This window comes from Rhinatrema bivittatum, chromosome 13 (assembly GCF_901001135.1).
Source record: "Rhinatrema bivittatum chromosome 13, aRhiBiv1.1, whole genome shotgun sequence".
NCBI classification, from domain to species: domain Eukaryota; kingdom Metazoa; phylum Chordata; class Amphibia; order Gymnophiona; family Rhinatrematidae; genus Rhinatrema; species Rhinatrema bivittatum.
In genome coordinates, this window is record NC_042627.1 from 25545581 (window position 1) to 25566034 (window position 20454).

Genomic DNA, 20454 nt, shown 5'->3' on the forward strand with positions numbered 1-20454 from the left:
ACTCTTCAGGACCTCTGACTTAATATCGCCATGATATTAAGTAGGAGGGTGCATAGAAAAGCATTTTTTACTGCTTTTCTGTGCACTTTCCCGGTGCCAGCAGAAACTAGCGCCTACCTTTTGGGTAGGCGCTAATTTATTAAAGTAAAATGTGCGGCTTGGCTGCACATTTTACTTTGTGTATCCCGCACACATACCTAATAGGGCCCTCAACATGCATTTGCATGTTGAGGGCGCTATTAGGTGCCGTTGGTTGGACATGCGTTTTCCTCCCCTTATTGAATAAGGGGTAAGGGAAAACGCGCGTCCAAGGGCAGGTTAACAGTGCGCTCCGATGGACTGTATTGGCCTGATTGTTTGTTAAACCGGCCCACCCACACATAAGATGATAAAAAATATGTTTCTAAATTCAATCTACCAGTCTCAACTGAAACAGATCAGGGGAAAAGAAAAGAGCCAAAAACAGGGAAATCAATCACTAGGATTGGAGTTCATGGATCACCTCCATTCTATTAAAAAGATAATTTCATAAACATTTTGTGTTTCACTTAAAAATTGTACATATGTAAAAAAAAAAGATTAAGATAAAAAGGAAAGCCATGATAGATTACGGTATTTGCTTATTGGCCTTGTATGCCTTGGCAGTGTCAAACCAGATCTTCTCTACAGCTTCCTTGCCCACATCTATCATTTTCAGCAAGAGTTTCAACCCAGTTTTTGCTGTAGTCATTAGATAGCTCTCATTCTCTGGCTGTAGTGTCACGCTGTATTTGCCCATTACAAGTGACTGAGAAAATCTACAAGTCACCAGTGTAAACACTGCATCTTTTTCTTCTGGTGTCAATGGAAGAATGCTTTCAAATCCTGCAAGAACGTACCCTCCTACCGGAAGAGGATCCGGACTCTCTATCATCATATACATGATAGCTATCGCCACTTCAAACACATAGTAGCCATAGCTCATATCATCAAAGTCCAAAATACCAGATATTCTATACTTGTTACACGGATTCAAAAGGCAGTCATTTCTGGTTTCTACTAAAATATTGAGGTCATTGAGGTCCCCATGATTTACACCTAGAAGCAAAAAGACAGATAAAAGCATTTTAATCACTTTTTTCAATCTTACTTTTCCATCTCTATATTCTACCCTCCCCCTACCTGAGAGGTCATGCCCAGGCAACTGAAATATCCTTGCCAGCTTCAATAGAAGTCTCTTCCAAGACTTACCCTCAAAACTGTTATATGCACAGACAACAGTCTTCTTATTCCTTCCACCCAGGCTCAAGTGTCTCTGCTCCATGGCATGCAGGTAACATTCAAGATTTATTTTCCATGCATCATTTCAGTAGAACAGTATTTGTTGAGGGTCAAAAACAGACATACCCCACTAAATACATGCTACAATGGCGCACACACACACGCAGGCATTCTCTCACTCACATGATCAGTCTTCCACAGTCACACTCGGGCATGTCTCTCACTCTCATGTGCTCACTCGCACACAAGCACACGCACACACGGGCTGTTTCTTTCATGTGCTCACTCACACACGCGCACACACACACAGGCTGTTTCATGTGCTCACTCACACAAGCACGGGCTGTTTCTCTCATGTGCTCACTCACACAAGCACACACACACACGGGCTGTTTTTCTCATGTGCTCAGTCACAAGCACACACACGCAGGCATTCTTTCACTCACATGATCAGTCTTACACAGTCACACACGGGCTCTCACTCTCATGTGCTCAGTTTCACACACACACACACACACACACACACACACACAGAGGCAGTCTCACTCACATGCTCAGTCACACACCCATGGTGTTTCTCTTCTCCCAGAAGCACAAGTGACAGCAGCAGCTTCAGCCTGCCCTCCTCCAGGCCCAGTGGCTGAGGGGACTCATTCTCTTTCTTAGGGTCACGGGGGCTGATGCTGTGCCTCTTCAGATTTGGCTTGCACTGCTCCTTCTCCTCAATCACTTCCCCACACCTTTGCCTACTTATGACAGCGGCATGGCCTCTTGTTCCCATGCAGGTCCTGCTCACTTCCTCTTCCGGGCCGTGCGGATAAGAGGAGACAATACCGCGCATGCGGCTCCCCACTCCCACCCTAGGTGGCCACTTAGTGCTGCACTCGGCTCTGCTGCTAGTGTTCTGCCCGGGCAGAGGAGGGAGAGGGAAGATTAGATCCATGAGCAGGAGACCGGGGAGCACGGTATTCTGGCCGCAGAGGTGACGAAACCCCGGCTTACGCTTTGCAACACAGTGGTGGGTTGCGACACAGCGGTTGAGAATCGCTGCTCTAAAGAATACAAAAAAAGGGCCCCAGTGGCACCCCCCCCCCCCTCAGTATGCCACTGCATTTGACACTTCCTTACATCCCACTTCACAATGTTATCTAGATAAAAATCCCTTCAGCCCTGCAGTCCCATCTGAAGAAAGGACTTAAACCACCCCAACTGTTACTACTGTAAACCGGAGTGGAGGCTTGTTCCAAACCTCGGTATATAAAAACGTACAAATAAATAAATAGTAATGATGGCTGATAAAGATCAAGTGCTCCATCCAGTCTGTCCAACAATTTGTTTCTGGTAATAACCGCCGTTCCGCGCAGGTTACCGTCATGCGTTCCGTTAAGGGTAGTAACCGCCGTTCCGCGCAGGTTACCGTCATGCGTTCCGTTAAGGGTAGTAACCGCCGTTCCGCGCAGGTTACCGTCATGCGTTCCGTTAAGGGTAGTAACCGCCGTTCCGCGCAGGTTACCGTCATGCGTTCTGTTAAGGGTAGCAACCTCCACTCCGTGCAGGTTACCCCATGCGTTCCGTTAAGGGTAGTAACTGCAGTTCTGCGCAGGTTACCCCCCATGCGTTCTGTTAAGGGTAGTAACTGCAGTTCTGCGCAGGTTTGGTCGCCCTTCTCTGGACCGCCTCCATCCCATCTCTATCCTTTGAGATACGGGCTCCAGAACTGAACATAGTTCAGGCTGTGTGATAAGTAGTATCACAACCTTCCAGGGCTAATATCACTATTTGAACTTTGCATGTAGAAAAGCAAACCCCCAAAACAATGAAAAGCGAAAGCAATGCAGCAGGACTTTTCCCTTACAAATGAATCTGGCGGGATTTTGTATTTTCCCCGTTTACTTCCCTGCCTCTGTGCTCCTCAGTTACAAATACTTACATTTTCTAAACTGACTTAATTTTGGCAGTAGGCTATCTTTGAACTGCTGAATGACCTGCTTCACTGCTTCTTGTGGTCTCTCCTCGTTCACAGCGTCAATAAACTGGCTTAGGAGGGGAACATTTTGTAAATTCCAAATAAACGGCCCCCGTTCCAGCTGCTTTAGTGCAGGGTGATGAAATTTCTGTAGGCAAACCAGAAAATTACAAAAAATAGTTGTGTTACTCTCGGGAAGAGAGGTGAGACAGTGAGACAGGAGGCACTGCTCCTTCTAGACGCAGCCACTACAGGAACATTTCACAAAGAATTGATCACATTTCTCTGCTTGTATGTTTGAATTTTAATTAGATTAGCCTACTTCACAGAAAACATACACAGAACAAATTTGACACAGCAGCCGGCGTAAAATCCAGTAATTTAAGAAAAGCAGTATACACAGAGAAAGAAGTCTCCTAACACAGCACATGAACCAAAGTCCAATGAACATTGCTACAAAATGGGACAGGACGCCAACTGCAGTTCTGAAGCTGGTGGCAGTTCCACACCGAGCAAGATCACTCAGCGATAAAGTAATGAGTTTAAGGGGAAAAATTTCAAAAGTGAGATGTTCAGGGATGAAGAGCGTCTATGCGAGACTTGCATAACAGATGGCGGGGAAGTCAGATTGCCAATTCTCCTGTCCCTCACCCCCCTCTCTGCGAACCTTCGATTCCACTCCCCTCTGCAGACCTACGGTCCCGTTTTCCTTCTGCCACCCCTACACAGACCTCAGGGATAGGGCCTCTGGTTCCACTCTTGTAGGAAGGCAATGATCGGAGGAAGCAAATCAAGCCAGGCCACGCACTCACACTGAAGCCCTGAGGTGGATGGGCTTGTGAGCACACACAGCCTGGCCTGACTCAGCCCCTACACTCTGACTTTTTATAGAGGTGAAACTGGAGTCTGAAGGGAGGGAAAGAGTCCAGGTGAGATTTAGATCGGGTTGGAGGGGGGAGAGAGGTCTAGAACGGGTAGATGTGAATCGGTTATTTACTCTTTCGGATAATAGAAAGACTAGGGGGCACTCCATGAAGTTAGCATGAGGCACATTTAAAACTAATCTGGGAAAATTATTTTTCACTCAACTCACAATTAAACTCTGGAATTTGTTGCCAGAGGATGTGGTTAGTGCAGTTGTGTTTAAAAAAGGATTGGATAAGTTCTTGCAGGAGAAGTCCATTACCCTCTATTAAGTTCACTTAGAGAATAGCCACTGCCATTAGCAATGGTTACATGGAATAGACTTAGTTTTTGGGTACTTGCCAGGTTCTTATGGCCTGGATTGGCCACTGTTGGAGACAGGATGCTGGGCTTGATGGACCCTTGGTCTGACCCAGTATGGCATGTTCTTATGTTCTTAGAGACCTGTGAGACAGGAGCTCTAGTACACTTATTGGGAAATCCAGGCCTGAGGTTACATCTGAGGTTGTAAGAAGGACAAAGAGCTATTTCCCTGGCATGTATGAAAACTTGATGCTCACAGGTTCAGCTCCCAACATCTATCACGTGCCTCGGACAAATGTGCCTTACAAGAACATAATGATTATTACACTTTCTGCTCAGACGTACTGTAATGCTTCTCTGCCAAGTCACCTCCGAGGCTGTAATATTCATACGTTGGCCAAAATGGTGTTCTTCACAGCTCCTCGGCATGCACTATTACAGTAAAGGCTGGCAAGGGTGAACCTCAGCTCACTTAGGGCCCAAGAATCCTGAATCCTCTTTTCAGTCTCACATCTTGGGGAAATCCATATTTCTGATCTCACAGCCGTGAGTGATCCTTGGCAAGGTTCATATTTATTTTACTTTAACAATTTTTCACAGAACAGCTCTACCATAAACCGGCATTTATTTAACTGTATTTGAATACTAACCATACCAGAATATCCATCATAGCGAGATACAACAAAAACCAGACATAAAATATTAAAATCTGCTTGAAAATGAAAGAGCGTTCACAGTAACATGGTAAATGATGGTGTAACCCCCCACCCTGGTGTGCCTGTCCTGCATGGCTGGGGGCATAAAAGAATGTATAGCTCTTTGGGGCAGGGACCCTGGCTAGCTCTTCTTTGTGCCCCTTGCCCCAGGGGGTGAATCGTTTTGGTTGGGGGCCAAGATTTGCTTTCAGGGCCCGGTGCAGGGCTTCACTGTGTGCTATGTGCCAAAAACCACGCAGGACACACTGGGATAGTGTCCAAAATTAGTCTTTACAGTTAACACTGTTGCAAATGGCACAATAAATTTAATTCCAGCACCACAGTCTCTCTCTCTTTTGGTTACAGTCTTTACCTTTATCTGTGCAGGAATCTTTAAGCAGGCAAGGGATCCACCCACCCTCCTGGATTAGGCAAAGTGGTGGTCCCAGTGGGCAGGGTAACCCTGAGATGGACAGGAAAACCCCTTCCAAAGATGGCCAAAATCCTGTCCATGCACCGAGAGTAAATCCTCTCTCTTTCTCCCCAGGGGGTGAAGCCTCCGGATGGGTGCCCTCAATGATTTCAATAAAGTCTCTTACAGTTGGTAGATTTTTTTTTCCTTTTTAACATGATAGCGATCCCTGATGGGAGAGATCTGAGATGGAATTGCAACTTCACAGGTCCTTCAATGGGTAGAAAGAGGGACAGAAAACCCTTCCTCTCAGATCTTCAGCACAATTTCTTCTGGTTCCCCAAAAAGGAAATAACATCGTAGTTACCCCTTGCGGTGGGTCTTCCCTAACCCTGAGCGTCCTGAACACAAGGTTCCCCATTCCCTGAATCCAAGAAAGGCCCGGGTGTCCAGCAAGGCTCCTACCACATAAAAGTCTCAAATCCAAATGATTCCCAGGAGAACAGGACAACGGTGGAGTCCTTGGCCCATCCCAAAACATCCCAGGCAGGGTCCCCGGGTAGGCCAAAAATACAATTGAGGCAAAAATCTCCAACCTTCCTGCAGAACTGCACAGGATAGCACCCCCGCTGAGCTCTAAGCGGAAAGCTCCTATAAAACATCCGACTTGGGACGTCCATTCCAGACCCCTCAGAGGGAGGGGCTGCCCATGAACGGATCCTCTCCTAATTATTTCTCACTAACTTGCTCTACACGACATCTCCCAGGGCTTACTGGTTACACCAGCAAAGACCAAAATGGTCCAACCAGTTTGGGCAGCAAGGTGTCCAGGGATGTAATTGCCACTCCATGCCAGTTACTGCCATGCAGAAATGTTACACTAGGTTGCCACGGGTTAACCAGTTTCTTTATTAGGATTTTAGATTTACACTACTCGCCTTTTCTAAATCCGAGCTCAAGGCGAATTACAATTCTAGCCACTAGGAAGCTTCTGTGTTTGGAATTTAATACGCTCTGCAGGATGGGGTGGGGGTGGGGTATTTATTTATTTTTTATACAAAATTTAATAACCTTGTGGTTATTGGATTATCTTCCATCTGCTTCAGGTTATATAAATTGCAAGAGGAGGTACCATTTCAAATGCCATCATCCTGATGGTGCAGCATTCATTCTGCTCTGCTGTGCATTTTTCTTATATTTTATGAATACATTGGATGGAAATTTCTACTCCTTCAATAAAACGTTACATTAAAAAAAGAAGAAAAAAAAAAGAGCTGTGGGTCCGGTGAAGGGGCTTACCAGTTGCTTCTATTTTCATAAATAAGGTGTTGGATCAGCCGATCCTGAAAGGATAAAAGCTGATAGAAACCCAGCCCTTAGATTATGGGCGCCATAGCGCTCTATCATTTTCAAGAAGATTTTATTGGGCTGATTTTGATTTTATTATTGTAAAATCTTTTTTTTAATACACAGGTCTAAATGAATAGGGCGACTTTATAGCCTTACTTTTCAAACAAATCGTACCTCTTGAAGAGTTATATCCATTTTAGCTGCTAGCTGTCCCACTTCATATAAAATGTCAGGATCAACCGTAACATGTGCTATTGGCACTCCTGGCTGGAACGTCAGCAGTCTCACCATGTATTGTCTTACTCCAGAGCCGCAGTCTAGGAATCAAGACGGACACTTTCAAAAAAAACCCTCAGGCTTTTTCATATATTCATTCACACGTTTTGCAAGATGCAGAAACCAGCAGAGTAAATTCACACTCTACCAGCTGATCATCGGACGCAGCCAACGGAGGAATTTTGTCCTTTGCTGTATCTTTTCTTGTTTTTTGTTCACTGTTTTAATGTTTTACTTTTCTTTTCCTTGCACGCCCAAGCCTCTCCCGTACCCTCACCTTCCTTCTTTACCTAACCGGCTGGCATTTTACGTCTTGATGGACCAGGAATACAACAACCCAGCAGGGGCCATAATGGCATCTCTTCTGGCAGCTCCTGCAGGTATAATCACACAATAAAAAGTCAAAAAATACTGACAAGGTATTGGAAATAGTACAAAGTAGAGGTCAATATAATTACTTTCCATGTAGCCCAATAATTGTTTAGACAGCAACCAATTTAAACAGAACTTTTGTTAAGGACCATCATACCACCCTGCAGATACTGACGTCAATCTTACAGTCTCTTCACCGCCATGAGTACACGTTAATCATTGGTCCGTAGAAATACTTTTAATATAGGGGTAGATTTTATAAAAGTACGCCCGTGCATTATATATATCTCGCACCTGGTGCGAGATATATATAAATATATATCTCGCACCAGGCGCAAACAAAAGTATGCCGGATTTTAATAGATACGTGCGTATCTTTTAAAATCCAGGGTCGGCGCGCACAAGGCTGCGCAAAATCGGCAGCCTGCGTGTGCCGATTTTGCGATTTTCCGAAATCGGAGCGGCCTTGGAGGGAACTTTCCTTCCACTCCCCCGCACCTTCTCTTCCCTTCCCCTAACCAACCCGCCCCCCGGCCCTAATTCCCCCCCTACCTTTATCGCGAAAGTTACGCCTGCCCAAGGCAGGCGTAACTTGCGCGCGCCGGGCCGGCTGCTGGCGCGCCGTGGTCCAGTCCGGGGGCTGGTCTGGAGGCTGCGGCCTCGCCCACGGAATGCCCCCGATGACGCGCCCCCCCCCCCAACACGCCCCCCCAGGAAAGCCCCGGGACTTAGGCTCGGCACGCGCGGGGGGGGGGGGGGTAGGTTTTCGGGGGGTTACACGCGTAATCCTTTGAAAATCTACCCCATATTTTTTGTAGATTTTAAATGTTTATATATATAAATATATATATAAATATATATATATATATATATATATATATATATATATTTATATATCTATATATATATATATATATATATATATTTTATATATTTATATATTTATATATTTATATATATTTATATATTTATATATATATATTTATATATATATATATATATATATATATATATATAAACATTTAAAATCTACAAAAAATATGGGGTAGATTTTCAAAGGATTACGCGTGTAACCCCCGAAAACCTACCCCCCCCGCGCGTGCCGAGCCTATATTTATATTATATATATATATAAATATATATATATAATATATATATATAAATATATATATAAATATATATATATATATATAAATAAATATATATATATAAAAATATTATATAAATATAAATATATATAAAAATATTATATAAATATAAATATATATATATAAAAAAAAAAGAGATACTTCCCCCGTTTGGCATAACCCAACATGATATCACGTTTCGCTTACGCTGCCTCAGGGGCCTGCCGGTACAGGTGCTTCACAGCAAAAAGGCGTATCTCAAAAAATATGTTTAAAATTTGAAACATAGTCTGTTTTCTGACATTTTTGGGATACGCCTTTTTGCTGTGAAGCACCTGTACCGGCAGGCCCCTGAGGCAGCGTAAGCGAAACGTGATATCATGTTGGGTTATGCCAAACGGGGGAAGTATCTCTTTTTTTTTTATATAAAAATTTAAAATCTACAAAAAATATATTGAAAGTGTTTCTACGGACCAATGATTAAAGTGTACCCATGGCGGTGAAGAGACTGTAAGTCTAAAGATCAGCTTCAGTATCCGCAGGGTGGTATGACAGTCCTTAACAAAAGTTCTGTTTAAATTGGTTGCTGTCTAAACAATTATTGGACTAAGTGGAAAGTAATTATATTGATGTCTACTTTGTACCAGCTCCTGCAGGTGCCAGGAATGAAATTTTAGTTGCCCTTGTAACCTATACCTAGGATTTTTCTATCCCTGCCAATAAATATGTAACAATCAACTCTGACATTTAAAAAAATAAAAAAGCCTTAGGTTACAGAACCAAAAGTGTTATGAAATACATTTGAGAAATTACTACAATAGGTCTTTCAGTATGCAACTTGTCTTTCAAGCAGAAATTCAGTAAGTTTCATGTCTGTAAAATGTGTACACCGGCTCACTACTGTCAGAGGCACAGGGCTGTTTTCCAGGACGATTGGAGAGAGGGAGAGAATTGCCGGTGTGTGTTTATGATCCTACAACGCATCAAAATACATTGGAAAGCATTGCTCACTAATCACATTGTGACGCAAGATTTTTTGTTTGGACCTGAGACCATTTGGTGCACATTTACATTTGAAACCCGGACACTCAGAAACTACAAAACGATAAATTTGAGCCCCTGACGCAGCCCCATTGAAAGAGGGCGAAACTCGGCCCGAGTCGGGCTTGTTTGAAAATTTGTGTCTCTGTTCAATAAAGAAATCCAGATTGGACATTTGGCTGCTAATTCTGTTTTGTTGCCCCTACGGCTTTTGTTAGGCAGCCTCCCTTGCTGTTTCTTCAGTCCAGGTAACAGATAGGTCTTCCAACACCCTCCCCCCCCACCCCCGGTTTGATAAGCCTGTACACCCCTCCCCCCCGCTACCCCAGACCCTTTAAACCCTCCAAAATGGCTCTTTTTTTTTTTTTTTTTTTTAAACTTACACGCCATCCATAGCAGAAGTAAAGTTAATTGGCAGAGGATCTCAGCGCATGCCGGATTGTGTTAAGTGTTTACGCGCAAATGTCTGGGGAAAGTCCTGAAATGCCCGTGCCCTGCCCAGATCATACCCCTTTTCTGAGAAGTTCCGAGATGTATGCGCAGCATCTACGCCCATATCCGGGCGGCTTTTAAAATCCACTCGGCCCGTGCAAGCCCAACATAATCGTACATCCCCTAATTTTGGGGTGCATTGGGCTTTTAAATTCACTTTTTAAAGAAAATGCACTCTTTTTCCTAGTATCAATCCTACCCACCACGTTGCTGATTCAAAGCAGGGATTTCTTGCTTGATTCATTTTACTGTGATACTTTTGTTGGCCACAGGGGTCGATCCTCTTATTGTGAACTGTGCATCAGCGTCTATTATCCCTTCTGTGTGTATAATGAGGTCCAAAGTTACGGAGCATTTTACATGCCTCTCTCCACCCTATTCCAAAGCTCTACAATTAACAAGCCCAAAGTACATTAATAAGAGCCCACAGAGAGATTCTTGCATCAGGACCCATTTATTTACTCTCAGACAGTTACTAGTACAATGAAGTGCCTTAAAACAACATTCAATCAAAACTGAGCCATGGACTTTCAACGGAGTTGAGTTTATTAGGATTTGGTAAAATCCTCCGTCCAAGAAATAGTTGAAAGGACAAATGTAGTGGATATGCCCTTCTTATATGGCAGCCTTTTTAAAATAAAAAAGAGTAATACAAAGCAGCATAATACACACGACTTGGCTTCTTTTTTTTTTTTTAATTTCCACACCATTTTATCTTTCCATTCCTTTATTCTAACAAAAGAAATATACTGAGTCAGACCAATGGTCCATTGAGTCCAGCATCCTGTCTCTGACAGCAGCCAAGCTGGCAGATCCATTCCCTGCCACTCCCAATGCCCCGAGCACATTCTGTGTGAGTGTGGATTATAAATCTTTTAAATAAAAAAAATTAAAAAAAAAATCAAATAAAAAGGGGGGAAAATCTCCAAGACTACCTGGAGGCTGTTAATGAACCTGTCCAAACCTGTTTTAAACCCAGCTATATATTACCGTGTCTAGGTTCTCTCCCCTAGCTCAGGGGCACGCGGCGCTCTTCGTGCTTCCCTGTGGCTCCCATGGCACTGAGCATGCAGCTTCTGTGAATCACGGAGGCCGCAGGGAAATGTGCAAGCCCAGCTGACAGGTGCCAGGAGGAGGTGGGACCCTTCTCCTCAGCTCGTGAGGCTATGGGCTGAGGGGTGGAGTTTTCATTTGCCCTGGGAGGCGCCTCCTTAACCAGCATGGAAGAAGGGTGGCATCTTCAATTTGTGCAGGAGGCAGCTCCTCGGCTCAGACTGATTTGTGGCTGGAAGCAGGGCCCACTGCCCTATTAGAGGGAGGCATCCCAAGCTAGCCAAGGAACGGGAGGGAAGAGAGGCAGAAGCTTCAAGCCCTGGGCCCCAGCAGAGGGAAGCAGAAGCTTCAGGCACATGGGCTGTGGAAGGAGGTGGCTCCCCTCAGCCCACAGCCCCAACTGAACGAGGAAGGTGGTCATCAGCCAGCACTAGCCAAAGGCCAGTGTCTCTGGCCTGCCCTGGAGTGTCTGTGGGTCAGAGGAGGCCTGGTGGTATTGACTGGAGAGGGAAGGAAGAGACGTCTTTCCCCCTGCACTGGCGAGAGCCTGGCAGGCGGCGTCGGAGGTGGAACCATCAGCCCAGGGGGCAAAGAAAGGGACAGGGGAAGGAGCGGGTATCTTTAGCCCATGCTGGAGTGAGTCTGTGGTAGAGGGGAGGCCTGTGGTGGCATCATCAGCTCATGGGAGCAAAGGGGAGGAGGATGTGTCCCCAGGGGACAAAAGTGAGAGGAGCTGGTGGGGTTTTTTTTTTTTATCCCACCCTGGTGTGAGTTTATGGGAGGTGGAATCTAGGCTGCTGTGCTGCTGGTGGGTGAGTGGAACGAGGGTGAGGTGCCCCTGGGAAGTGCTGCATTTCCTGCTAAAGTGGCTGCTAGTGACATTCCCCTTCTCTTGGTGAAGCACCCCTGCCTGCCGCTGAAGTGTAGCAGCTGAAGGGCCCCGGCGGCCTCCCTCCTGCCAGAGAAAAGGGCTCCAGTCACTGCCAGCTGCTGCTTCTACCCGAAGCTGTTGTAGCTGTGGACCCTTGGGCCGAGGCAGGATTGACTCAGCCTGCCTGGAGGAGCCCTGCACGCGCAAGTGGACCCAGACAAGTCAGAAGCCCGTCAGGACCTTCACCAATACTCAGGTTGAGGATCAAGGCTCAGGTTTGAGCCTTTGGGTGCCGGGTCCGGCAGGACTCAGTTAGGATCTCTGCCGATGGCAGAAGGGTAGGTCCGTGGTTGACCAGGGTCATAGGCAGGCATATACGAGGTCCAGGCAATAGTCAAGAGGCTGGCAGCAGTCAGTGATATCTGAAGTCCAAACAGAGGTCAAACCAAAGGTCCATTGGAGGGAGGCGACAAGGGATGGATAGGCAGGGCAAGAAAGCAAGGACAAGAAAAGGCAGGAAGAAGAACTGGAGACAAGCTGGAAGAAGACAGGAATGCTGTAAACAACACATTCTCTTAAGACTTTTGTCCTCTTGTAATAGTACAGTAGATGACACCAGACAAAAGACTAACTAACCCATCCAGTCTGCCCAGTATTTTTAGTCCACACTGCTAAAGATACCTCCCGTTTTCCAGTCATACCACCTATAGGATCTCTCATTCCTTAGCCAAGATTTTGTCATCTTCCTCCGCTGTACTCCACCCTCCTGGCTAGCCGAGCATGCGAAATCCCCTTTTTAGTTCACACTCAGCACCCCTCTTCACGTCTGACCTCAAGATCCCACAACAGCCACCAGTGTAGCTGTTACCTGAAAATTCAGCCTCGTAGGTCCCCCCTGGCCTTTCCAGGTGGCATCCAACCCTATCAACTTGAGCAGTGCATAGCATGCCAGCCAGAGCCGGTTACTACACAGCACCCGCGTTTCTGCAAGGACTTCCTTATTATTGTACTAGCAACCTGCCAAACAGACCCAGCTGCTGATTCATTCTGTCACCAGTGTCCCATTAATATCAGCTCAGAAAGCAGTACAGTCTGAGCTTTGCCCAGAATTTTTCCCCGTGCGCATCCGGGAGAAAATATTTCTACAAGAAAGGGGAATTCAAGTGGTAACGAAGCAGGCCTTACTGGCAAATTCAGAGAAAATCCCTCCCCTGCTCACGGAATCGGAAGGTTCAGATTTTTTGCAAATCAACTATTTAACAGGTAAGTGTAAACCCCCCCCCCCCCAAAACCAATATTTATAATTTATGAAAGAGCAAAACCAAACTGTTACCTATTGACTGAAGCGACATCATGTTGCCATGCTTGGTAGGAACCGGGGAGGCAGTGGGAAAGCCTTCTTCCTTCAGAAACATCATGACGTCGGTCTGCACTTCGATCAGATCAGCGTTCTGGCTGGCTGCGCTATTTGTTACTTTCAGGACATATTCGGCGACGTCGGCACCTGCCTCGCTGCCGACAGTTTTTACAAAGAAGTTCTGGTCATCGTAGCTGGGCAGCGACCTGATCTCAGAAACCTCGAAGCCGTACACAGCGCTGACAACTTGCGCAGCTTGTTCCACGCTCAGCGCTGGCTTACAGGGGCCTGCAGAATCCGAGGGCTGCTCCATTACCGACGACGTTTGGTCTGAAAAGGGAAGATCATTTGAAAGGGGGGAGGGGATCACAGATTGCAGCCCATAGTTTGGGGGAACAGCATTCAACATAGGACACAGAAAAAACAGAGATTTATTCTAGAAGTGCAGAAATTAAAAGAAGCAGAAGGTTCTCTTGATGTTCTAGAATTTTCCAGGCCTTGCTGCACACCCGAGAGCAATTTTGAAAGCCATTTCCACAGTTAAATAGCAATTTAGTCAGGTAGGCCTCCCTCTGGTGAGAGGTATTGAACATAAGAACATAAGAAAATGCCATACTGGGTCAGACCAAGGGTCCATCAAGCCCAGCATCCTGTTTCCAACAGTGGCCAATCCAGGCCAAAAGAACCTGGCAAGTACCCAAAAACTAAGTCTATTCCATGTAACCATTGCTAATGGCAGTGGCTATTCTCTAAGTGAACTTAATAGCAGGTAATGGACTTCTCCTCCAAGAATTTATCCAATCCTTTTTTAAACCCAGCTACACTGACCACATCCTCTGGCAACAAATTCCAGAGCTTTATTGTGCGTTGAGTAAAAAAGAACTTTCTCCGATTAGTTTTAAATGTGCCCCATGCTAACTTCATGGAGTGCCCCCTAGTCTTTCTACTATTGCCTGGGCTTCTGTAAAGTGTTTGCTCTTAGCCGCATTTTCAGGGCCGTGCAAGTACTTTGCACCCACGGCAGCTTTCCAAGTAAAAAGTGCAGGCCGACTTTCCCTTCAAAATCTGGTCCAGAGTTCGTGGATTAAAAAGTAGCCATGAACTTTGCACCAAAGTGGCCATTTGGAAATTCTCCCCTCCCAAACCTCCCACTGTGACCAGCGTTAACTGATCTGGCACAGGCTCCAGAAACCTCTTCTGAGCACATCAGCACTTAGAACACAAGGTGGGGGATGGGGGCAGGTGTGGAAAATATTTAGAAAACTCAGGTATGAGCTACACATTTTGAAGAGCCGAGGACATTTATTTGTATTGGTTTCTTTTCCTTTATTTTTGTCATTGCTCTTCCCATCCTCCACATTTTTTGTCCTCCTGGCACCCAACTTCAAACCTCACCACCCTCCCACCAGGCTCTCTTTCGCACTCCCCTTGGCCCAGCAATAGGTCCCCCCCCCCACCCCCGTGGCTACAGCCGCAGCTTGTCCAAGTCCCCTGCATGACATCCCCCCCGTTACCTCCGATGCCCTCTGCACACCTCCGATTTCAATGTCCTCCTTCCCCTTAGTGCACCTCTGATGCCAGTCTCCCACCGCAAAAAATCTCTCCTCCCCCAATTCCATGTCCTCTTCCCAGGCCCCACCAGCTGCATGGGCGGGAGGAGCGGCGGGGGCTCGCAGCAACTTGCATTCACCCTGGCAGGTCACAATGAGGAGGGGCAGCAGTGGGTGCTCTTTGCCCCCCCCCCCCCCCCCGTGACCCACCTTGAGGGATAAGCAACGGGGGTGGCTTTACTCTGGCTTCATGCAGGCTGAATGAATGGGTGGGAGACAGTTGGGACGGCTTTCTTTTGCCCGGGGGGGGGGGGGGGGACATTAGGAGTGGGGGGATCGATGGTGCTCTTGCTACAGCCTGCCCTGGTGAGGTGGGGTGGGGTTGCAACAGCAAAGGCTCATCCTTGGTTCTACTGGAGGGGAGGCAGCACCCTTTGTCCCAACCACATCTAGAGTGGGGGTGGAGGGTAAAGCTCTCCCTTTCTTTTTTTTTTAGCCCTCAGCTGCTGGGAGGCAGAAAATCCTTTGCTCACTCAACTGCGAGCCATCCCCCTAGAATTTTGCCACTCTAGTCACAGGCCTGGTGTAAGGGTGCATGCATCTGGGGCTGAGTTTACTATTCCTCTTGCCAAAAGCTAAATTGAATGCACTAAAAGTCTACATTTAGTCCCTGCTTAATACATAGCACACTATTGACTAACAAGGTCATCAGGGTGCTATGTACCTGGACCCTCTGGACCAACTCTAACCGATTTAAATCCTTTTGAAGGTGCGGTCTCCAGAACTGTACACATTATTCCAAATGAGGTCCCACCATGGACCTATGCAGGGGCAGCATCACCTCCCTTTTTCTGCTGACCATTCCTCTCCCTATGCGGCCAAGCATCATTCTGGCGTTTGCCTTATCCTTCTGTTTGGTCATCTTAAGTTCATGAGATAGGATCGCCCCCGGATCCTGCTCTTGTTTCATGCAAAGAAGAATTTTACCCCCATACTGTACTGCTCTCCCTTGGGTTTTTGCAGCCCAAATGCATTATGCTGTATTGTTAAGTCCTTAAGCTTTGCTAGATCCCTCCTCGTGTTTTTCCACACATCCCTGGCTGCCCACTGTGTTGCAGATTTTAGTATAACCAGCAAAAGGCAAACCTTTCACACCAATTCTTCTGTAATGTCGCTTACAAAAATGTTGAAAAGAACCAGTGCCTGCAGCACAGCGCCAGTTAACACCCTTCTCATCAAGTGAGCTCCATTTACCCTCCCCGAGCAGGAATACTCCTAGTCAGACAGTGTTCATAGACTTACAAGTTTACTTAAATCTTTCCGTTTGTAATTTTATGTCTGAATGGTGACACCGATTTCTGAATATAAAACACTTCCATGGGTGGGGGTGCAGGGGTGCTAGGGTCCACCAAGGAAAATAGCCACGTCATTTTACAGCTCCCATCCCCCCACAGAGCCTCATACCTGGGAGCTCTCCAGATTTGACCCAGATACCGAGGAATTCTAATGCAGTTGCTGGGTCTCCAGGCCAACTCCCGAGCTCACCGGGTGCCCACGGAGCTGCTGCTGCTACCGGGGCTGCAGCGAGAGACCGGATGAGATCCGATCGACTTGCAGGGGCCACTGGGAGACCTCCTCCTTTCCTCCTGGGTTCGGGGTGGAGAGAGATGGTGAGTGTATGGGGAGAGAGGAGATGCAAAGAAAGAGTGTATGTGACTGGGCATGTGGGTGGGGGTGGAGGGAGGAATGCGAGCGAGCAGGGGTGTAAAAATGAGCATGTAAGTGCGTGATAACGCGAGTATAAACGTGCGAGCGTTATGTATAGCGCCCAACCTGCACCCCCCCCTCCCCCCAGCGCGCTGATCGATAAAAAGCCGAGGGTGACCGCACATCGAAGGCTCCTGCTACAAAAGAAAAAAAAGACTGCGGTGGAACTTGCCTCCGAGATCGGCAGGATGGCCCTTGCCGGCTTTGTCTGGGATGCGGACAGCAGCTCCGTCCCTCGGAACGTGGCCTGCGGAGTTAGGCGAGGGCCCTGCTCTGGTGGACGCCTGCAGCCAGTGAGAGGAGCCGAGGGCTGAAGCAGCGGGGCACCTCGGGATCGGAGGCGGCGCCCTCATCATCCAAGCAGATAAAGAGACGGAGGAAGTGAGGGGGGCGAGAGGAGGCCCGGCTCGCGCTGCAAGGCTCGCACAGGGCGCTAGGCCCCGGCACAGGGAGAGGCACCAGCGACCGAAACGGATAAAACACACAGCGGCAAGAAAGAAGGGGGAAACAGCCCCCCCCCCCCCAAACGAACTAGGTAATTAATGCTAAAGCCCCTGAAAAATGGCTCACAGTGCGCTTTATAAAGGCGACAAGGGAAGATGGGAATAAGGAAGATCGTGCACAAGTGAGCTCGACCTCCCCACCGGCAAACAGCACGGATGGAAACAATCTGCAGCCAGCGACCAGTTGGCTCACGATCTTACGTAAGATAACAGGTTTAAGCATGAGATCCTGAAGAAAGGGGATGAGCAGTGGCTAGAAATATATCAGAAAAGGATGATCAACATATGATTTGGGGGGGGGGGGGATTGGAAGGAGAGCCTGGGGAAATAAGCCCTGAGCTACAGCGGCTCTAGCACTGGCTTGAAACAATTGCAGAAAAAGCATAGGACCAAGACAACTGAGACTGTAGGGAAGGTCTTAGGTAAGAATCTTTGAAATTCCAGGAGAGAAAATACCAAACCCAAATCTGAGATCGGCTGCTAGAATACTTCCCACTAGCGAATGAAACATTAAAATATGAAATTGAGGGAGCTCCCTCCTAGAGTGGAAACCCAGAGAGAGATAGAGATATGAACACCGTTAATAAAGCTATTGAGGAATCGGGACACTGCCTGTTATTAGAGTGGCCAGGAGAACTAGGCATATTACAGATGCAGGGCCATGTGCTTCCAGTAGGCAAACTCGGTGGGAGCCTAGAGTGCCAAAATTTGGGGCCTGCAAAGTCCCACTACCATGCAGCCCAGAGAGGAGGCGTCAGTATTCCTAAATAAGGGAGCACTGTGCTGTAGCTGCACAACCGAAGGTTTGCCTAGGGTGCTAAATACTCTTGCAGCAGCCCCACTACCTACAAAGATTGGAAAATCTTTATCCAGACCTGAGTACAGAAGCAATGCAAAAAAAGAAAAAAAAAACCCCTACTCCTATAGAAGCAAGAGTTAGGCTAAAGGAGACTAGAAACGAATGTCTCCTCTCGAGCCAGACTTGCATAGGTGCAGAATGGAACCCAATTCCTTTTGAACAGCCCATGCAAGGCAGAACAGTACCCAGGTATTGGAAATGGCAATAGCCCTCACGAAATGGGCAGAATGGAAAACAGGGCAAGCAGACTCCAGCGAGAGACAAGAGAACAGAAAGGGTGCCAAGATCCGAGCCAGAGCGAATTGCCAACTTCCGGAAGAAAAGTGAAGCCTGGTGAGGTGCCAGTGAGAGGAAATGAGAGATATTAAGAGAGATCTAGAATAATCAAAGGATGACAGACCTGAGGAGAAAGAAGAGATGCAGATGGAGAATGAGATGGCAGTGACAGGCAAACAGCCTATGGACATGTCATGGGCACCAAGATAACAGGCCAAAAGGACTGCGCAGACATGGTTCAATTTGACAATTAAATACCGGTGTAGAACAGGAATTAAATGAATGGAAGGGTTCAGAGGAGTATGATTAGGATACAGGCTAGGAACTCTGTTACGGGGGAAGTGAGAGGAGATGACCAAATGGAGTTAGGAAAGATGGAGATTGAATGAGAGGACAGAAGCAGGAAGAGTGTGGGATGAACTCTCTAAAAGGAGAGAGAGAAAAAAAGAATAGAGGGAGCTGTTTGGTTCTGTGGGAGAGGAGAAGATAATGGTAGTGTGTACATAATTCACTTTGCAGGTAGGGAATCTGATCAAGAAGGTGGGGGGGAGGCTTAGTAAGCAGGAGAAGATGGTGTTGAAGGGGTTAGTGGTAGGAAGAGTAAGTCAATTAAATGTTTTGGTTACTTTTAAACTAATTGCGCTATTTGTTAATGTTTTGTTGGCAAGCATTCTAGCGGGCAGGGAGCAGATGGGGCAATGATGCCCAGGAATTAAGCCAGAAGGCACTCTGTGAGTGGTATGGGAAAATTGAAGAGCATGGTAAAAAGGAAATTAAGTATGTTTACATTTGCAACACAATGTAGGAGGAATAAAGAGCTCAATTAAGTGAAAAAGGATTTTGAATTATTTGTGTAGGAACAAAATAGATATTGCTGAGTTGTAAGAGATGCACCTTACTGCCCTGGAATATAAAAAAAAATTGCAGAAAAGATGGGGGTTTTACTCAGCATATAATTCCAAAACGTTGGGGGAGGGGGTGGTAATTTTGGTATATAAAAAGATGCCCTTTGTGGAGAATAAGAACAGGCCAGACAGACAAGGGAGGACGGTATAGGTAGTTGAGTGTTTCTGTTCTAAATGTATATGCACCAAATGGGGCTAAATGGTCCTTCTTTAGTGGCTGATAGTTGAGTTTGAATCAGCAACATCTAGGGCAAACAGGCTGTGGCAGGAGATAGGAATTGCATAGTCTCTAAGGAACAGAGAGATCAGCTAGAGTTACGAAGCAGAATATGAAGAAAAGGAAGGAGTTAAGGAATTGACTGGGATGAATTTCAGTGGACAGAGGTCTGGGGAGTTAGGAATGAATGGGTAAGGGGCTCATTCAAAATATTACTCCTCCTCAAGACTATTCATTTTCTGGTTTAAAACAGACCAAGCACAAAATACAGAGGCAATCACCCAGTTCAGATTTCAGATCATACTATGGCAACCCTTTTAATAGAACTAGGGAAAGGAAGTGAAGGGTATGGGGAAAAAGGGATTGTAGAATGAATGTGGCCCTGTTGCACAGACAAATCCACAAGATCATCAAGGAAACCTGGGACTTATTCTTGCTGGAAAACAAACATGGGATTAATGCAAAATGGTTACGGGAGAAAGGGAAAAGTGGTAACATGTGGAAAACTTATAGAGCCATTGGAGGCAAAAAGTAGTAAGGGAATTGTGAAGGATTTAAGACATATTGAGGCCAATGTAATAAAATCTGTGCCAAAATTTTAGCACCAATTTTTAATACTGTGCACATTAAAAACTTGCAGTCCTGGCCAACTTTGGTCCTCGAGAGCCACACGGTCTAGGATATCCACAATGAATATGCATGAGAGAGATCTGCATGTTCTCCATTGTATGCAAATCTCTCTCATGCATATTCATTGTGGATATCCTGAAAACCTGGACTTTGTGGCTGGCAGACTGATACTGTTAGCCATGCCATACTGGGTTTAGGCAAAGTTTTACCTCAGACATCCATAGTCACATTTTTTCTCTGAATTATGG

General features: G+C 46.4%; 1 protein-coding gene across 2 annotated transcripts; it reads right to left on the reverse strand.

Moving 5' to 3' along the window:
* Positions 1-470: 470 nt before the first annotated feature.
* On the reverse strand, positions 471-17483 carry HYKK (hydroxylysine kinase). 2 transcript variants are annotated; one of them, XM_029575072.1, is made up of 5 exons: positions 16989-17483; positions 13476-13829; positions 7085-7227; positions 3191-3374; positions 471-1077 (listed from the first exon to the last, which is right to left on the reverse strand). In XM_029575072.1, exons 1-5 carry the CDS (start codon positions 17170-17172, stop codon positions 608-610), a joined length of 1335 nt encoding a protein of 444 aa, XP_029430932.1. In that variant the 5' UTR covers positions 17173-17483; the 3' UTR covers positions 471-607. The 2 variants fall into 2 exon arrangements, with proteins under 2 accessions (XP_029430932.1, XP_029430933.1); XM_029575073.1 differs by lacking the exon at positions 16989-17483 and adding an exon at positions 16514-16694.
* Positions 17484-20454: the final 2971 nt, after the last annotated feature.

Excerpts from the sequence above, each read along its gene's own strand:
- HYKK (XM_029575072.1), bottom strand. The coding sequence starts at position 17,172 with ATGATGAGGGCGCCGCCTCCGATCCCGAGGTGCCCCGCTGCTTCAGCC. Across the intron at positions 3,375-7,084 it reads TGGATATAACTCTTCAAGAG|AAATTTCATCACCCTGCACT; the intron begins GTACGATTTGTT and ends GTTTGCCTACAG. Across the intron at positions 1,078-3,190 it reads ATTAAGTCAGTTTAGAAAAT|GTGTAAATCATGGGGACCTC; the intron begins GTAAGTATTTGT and ends TTTTGCTTCTAG.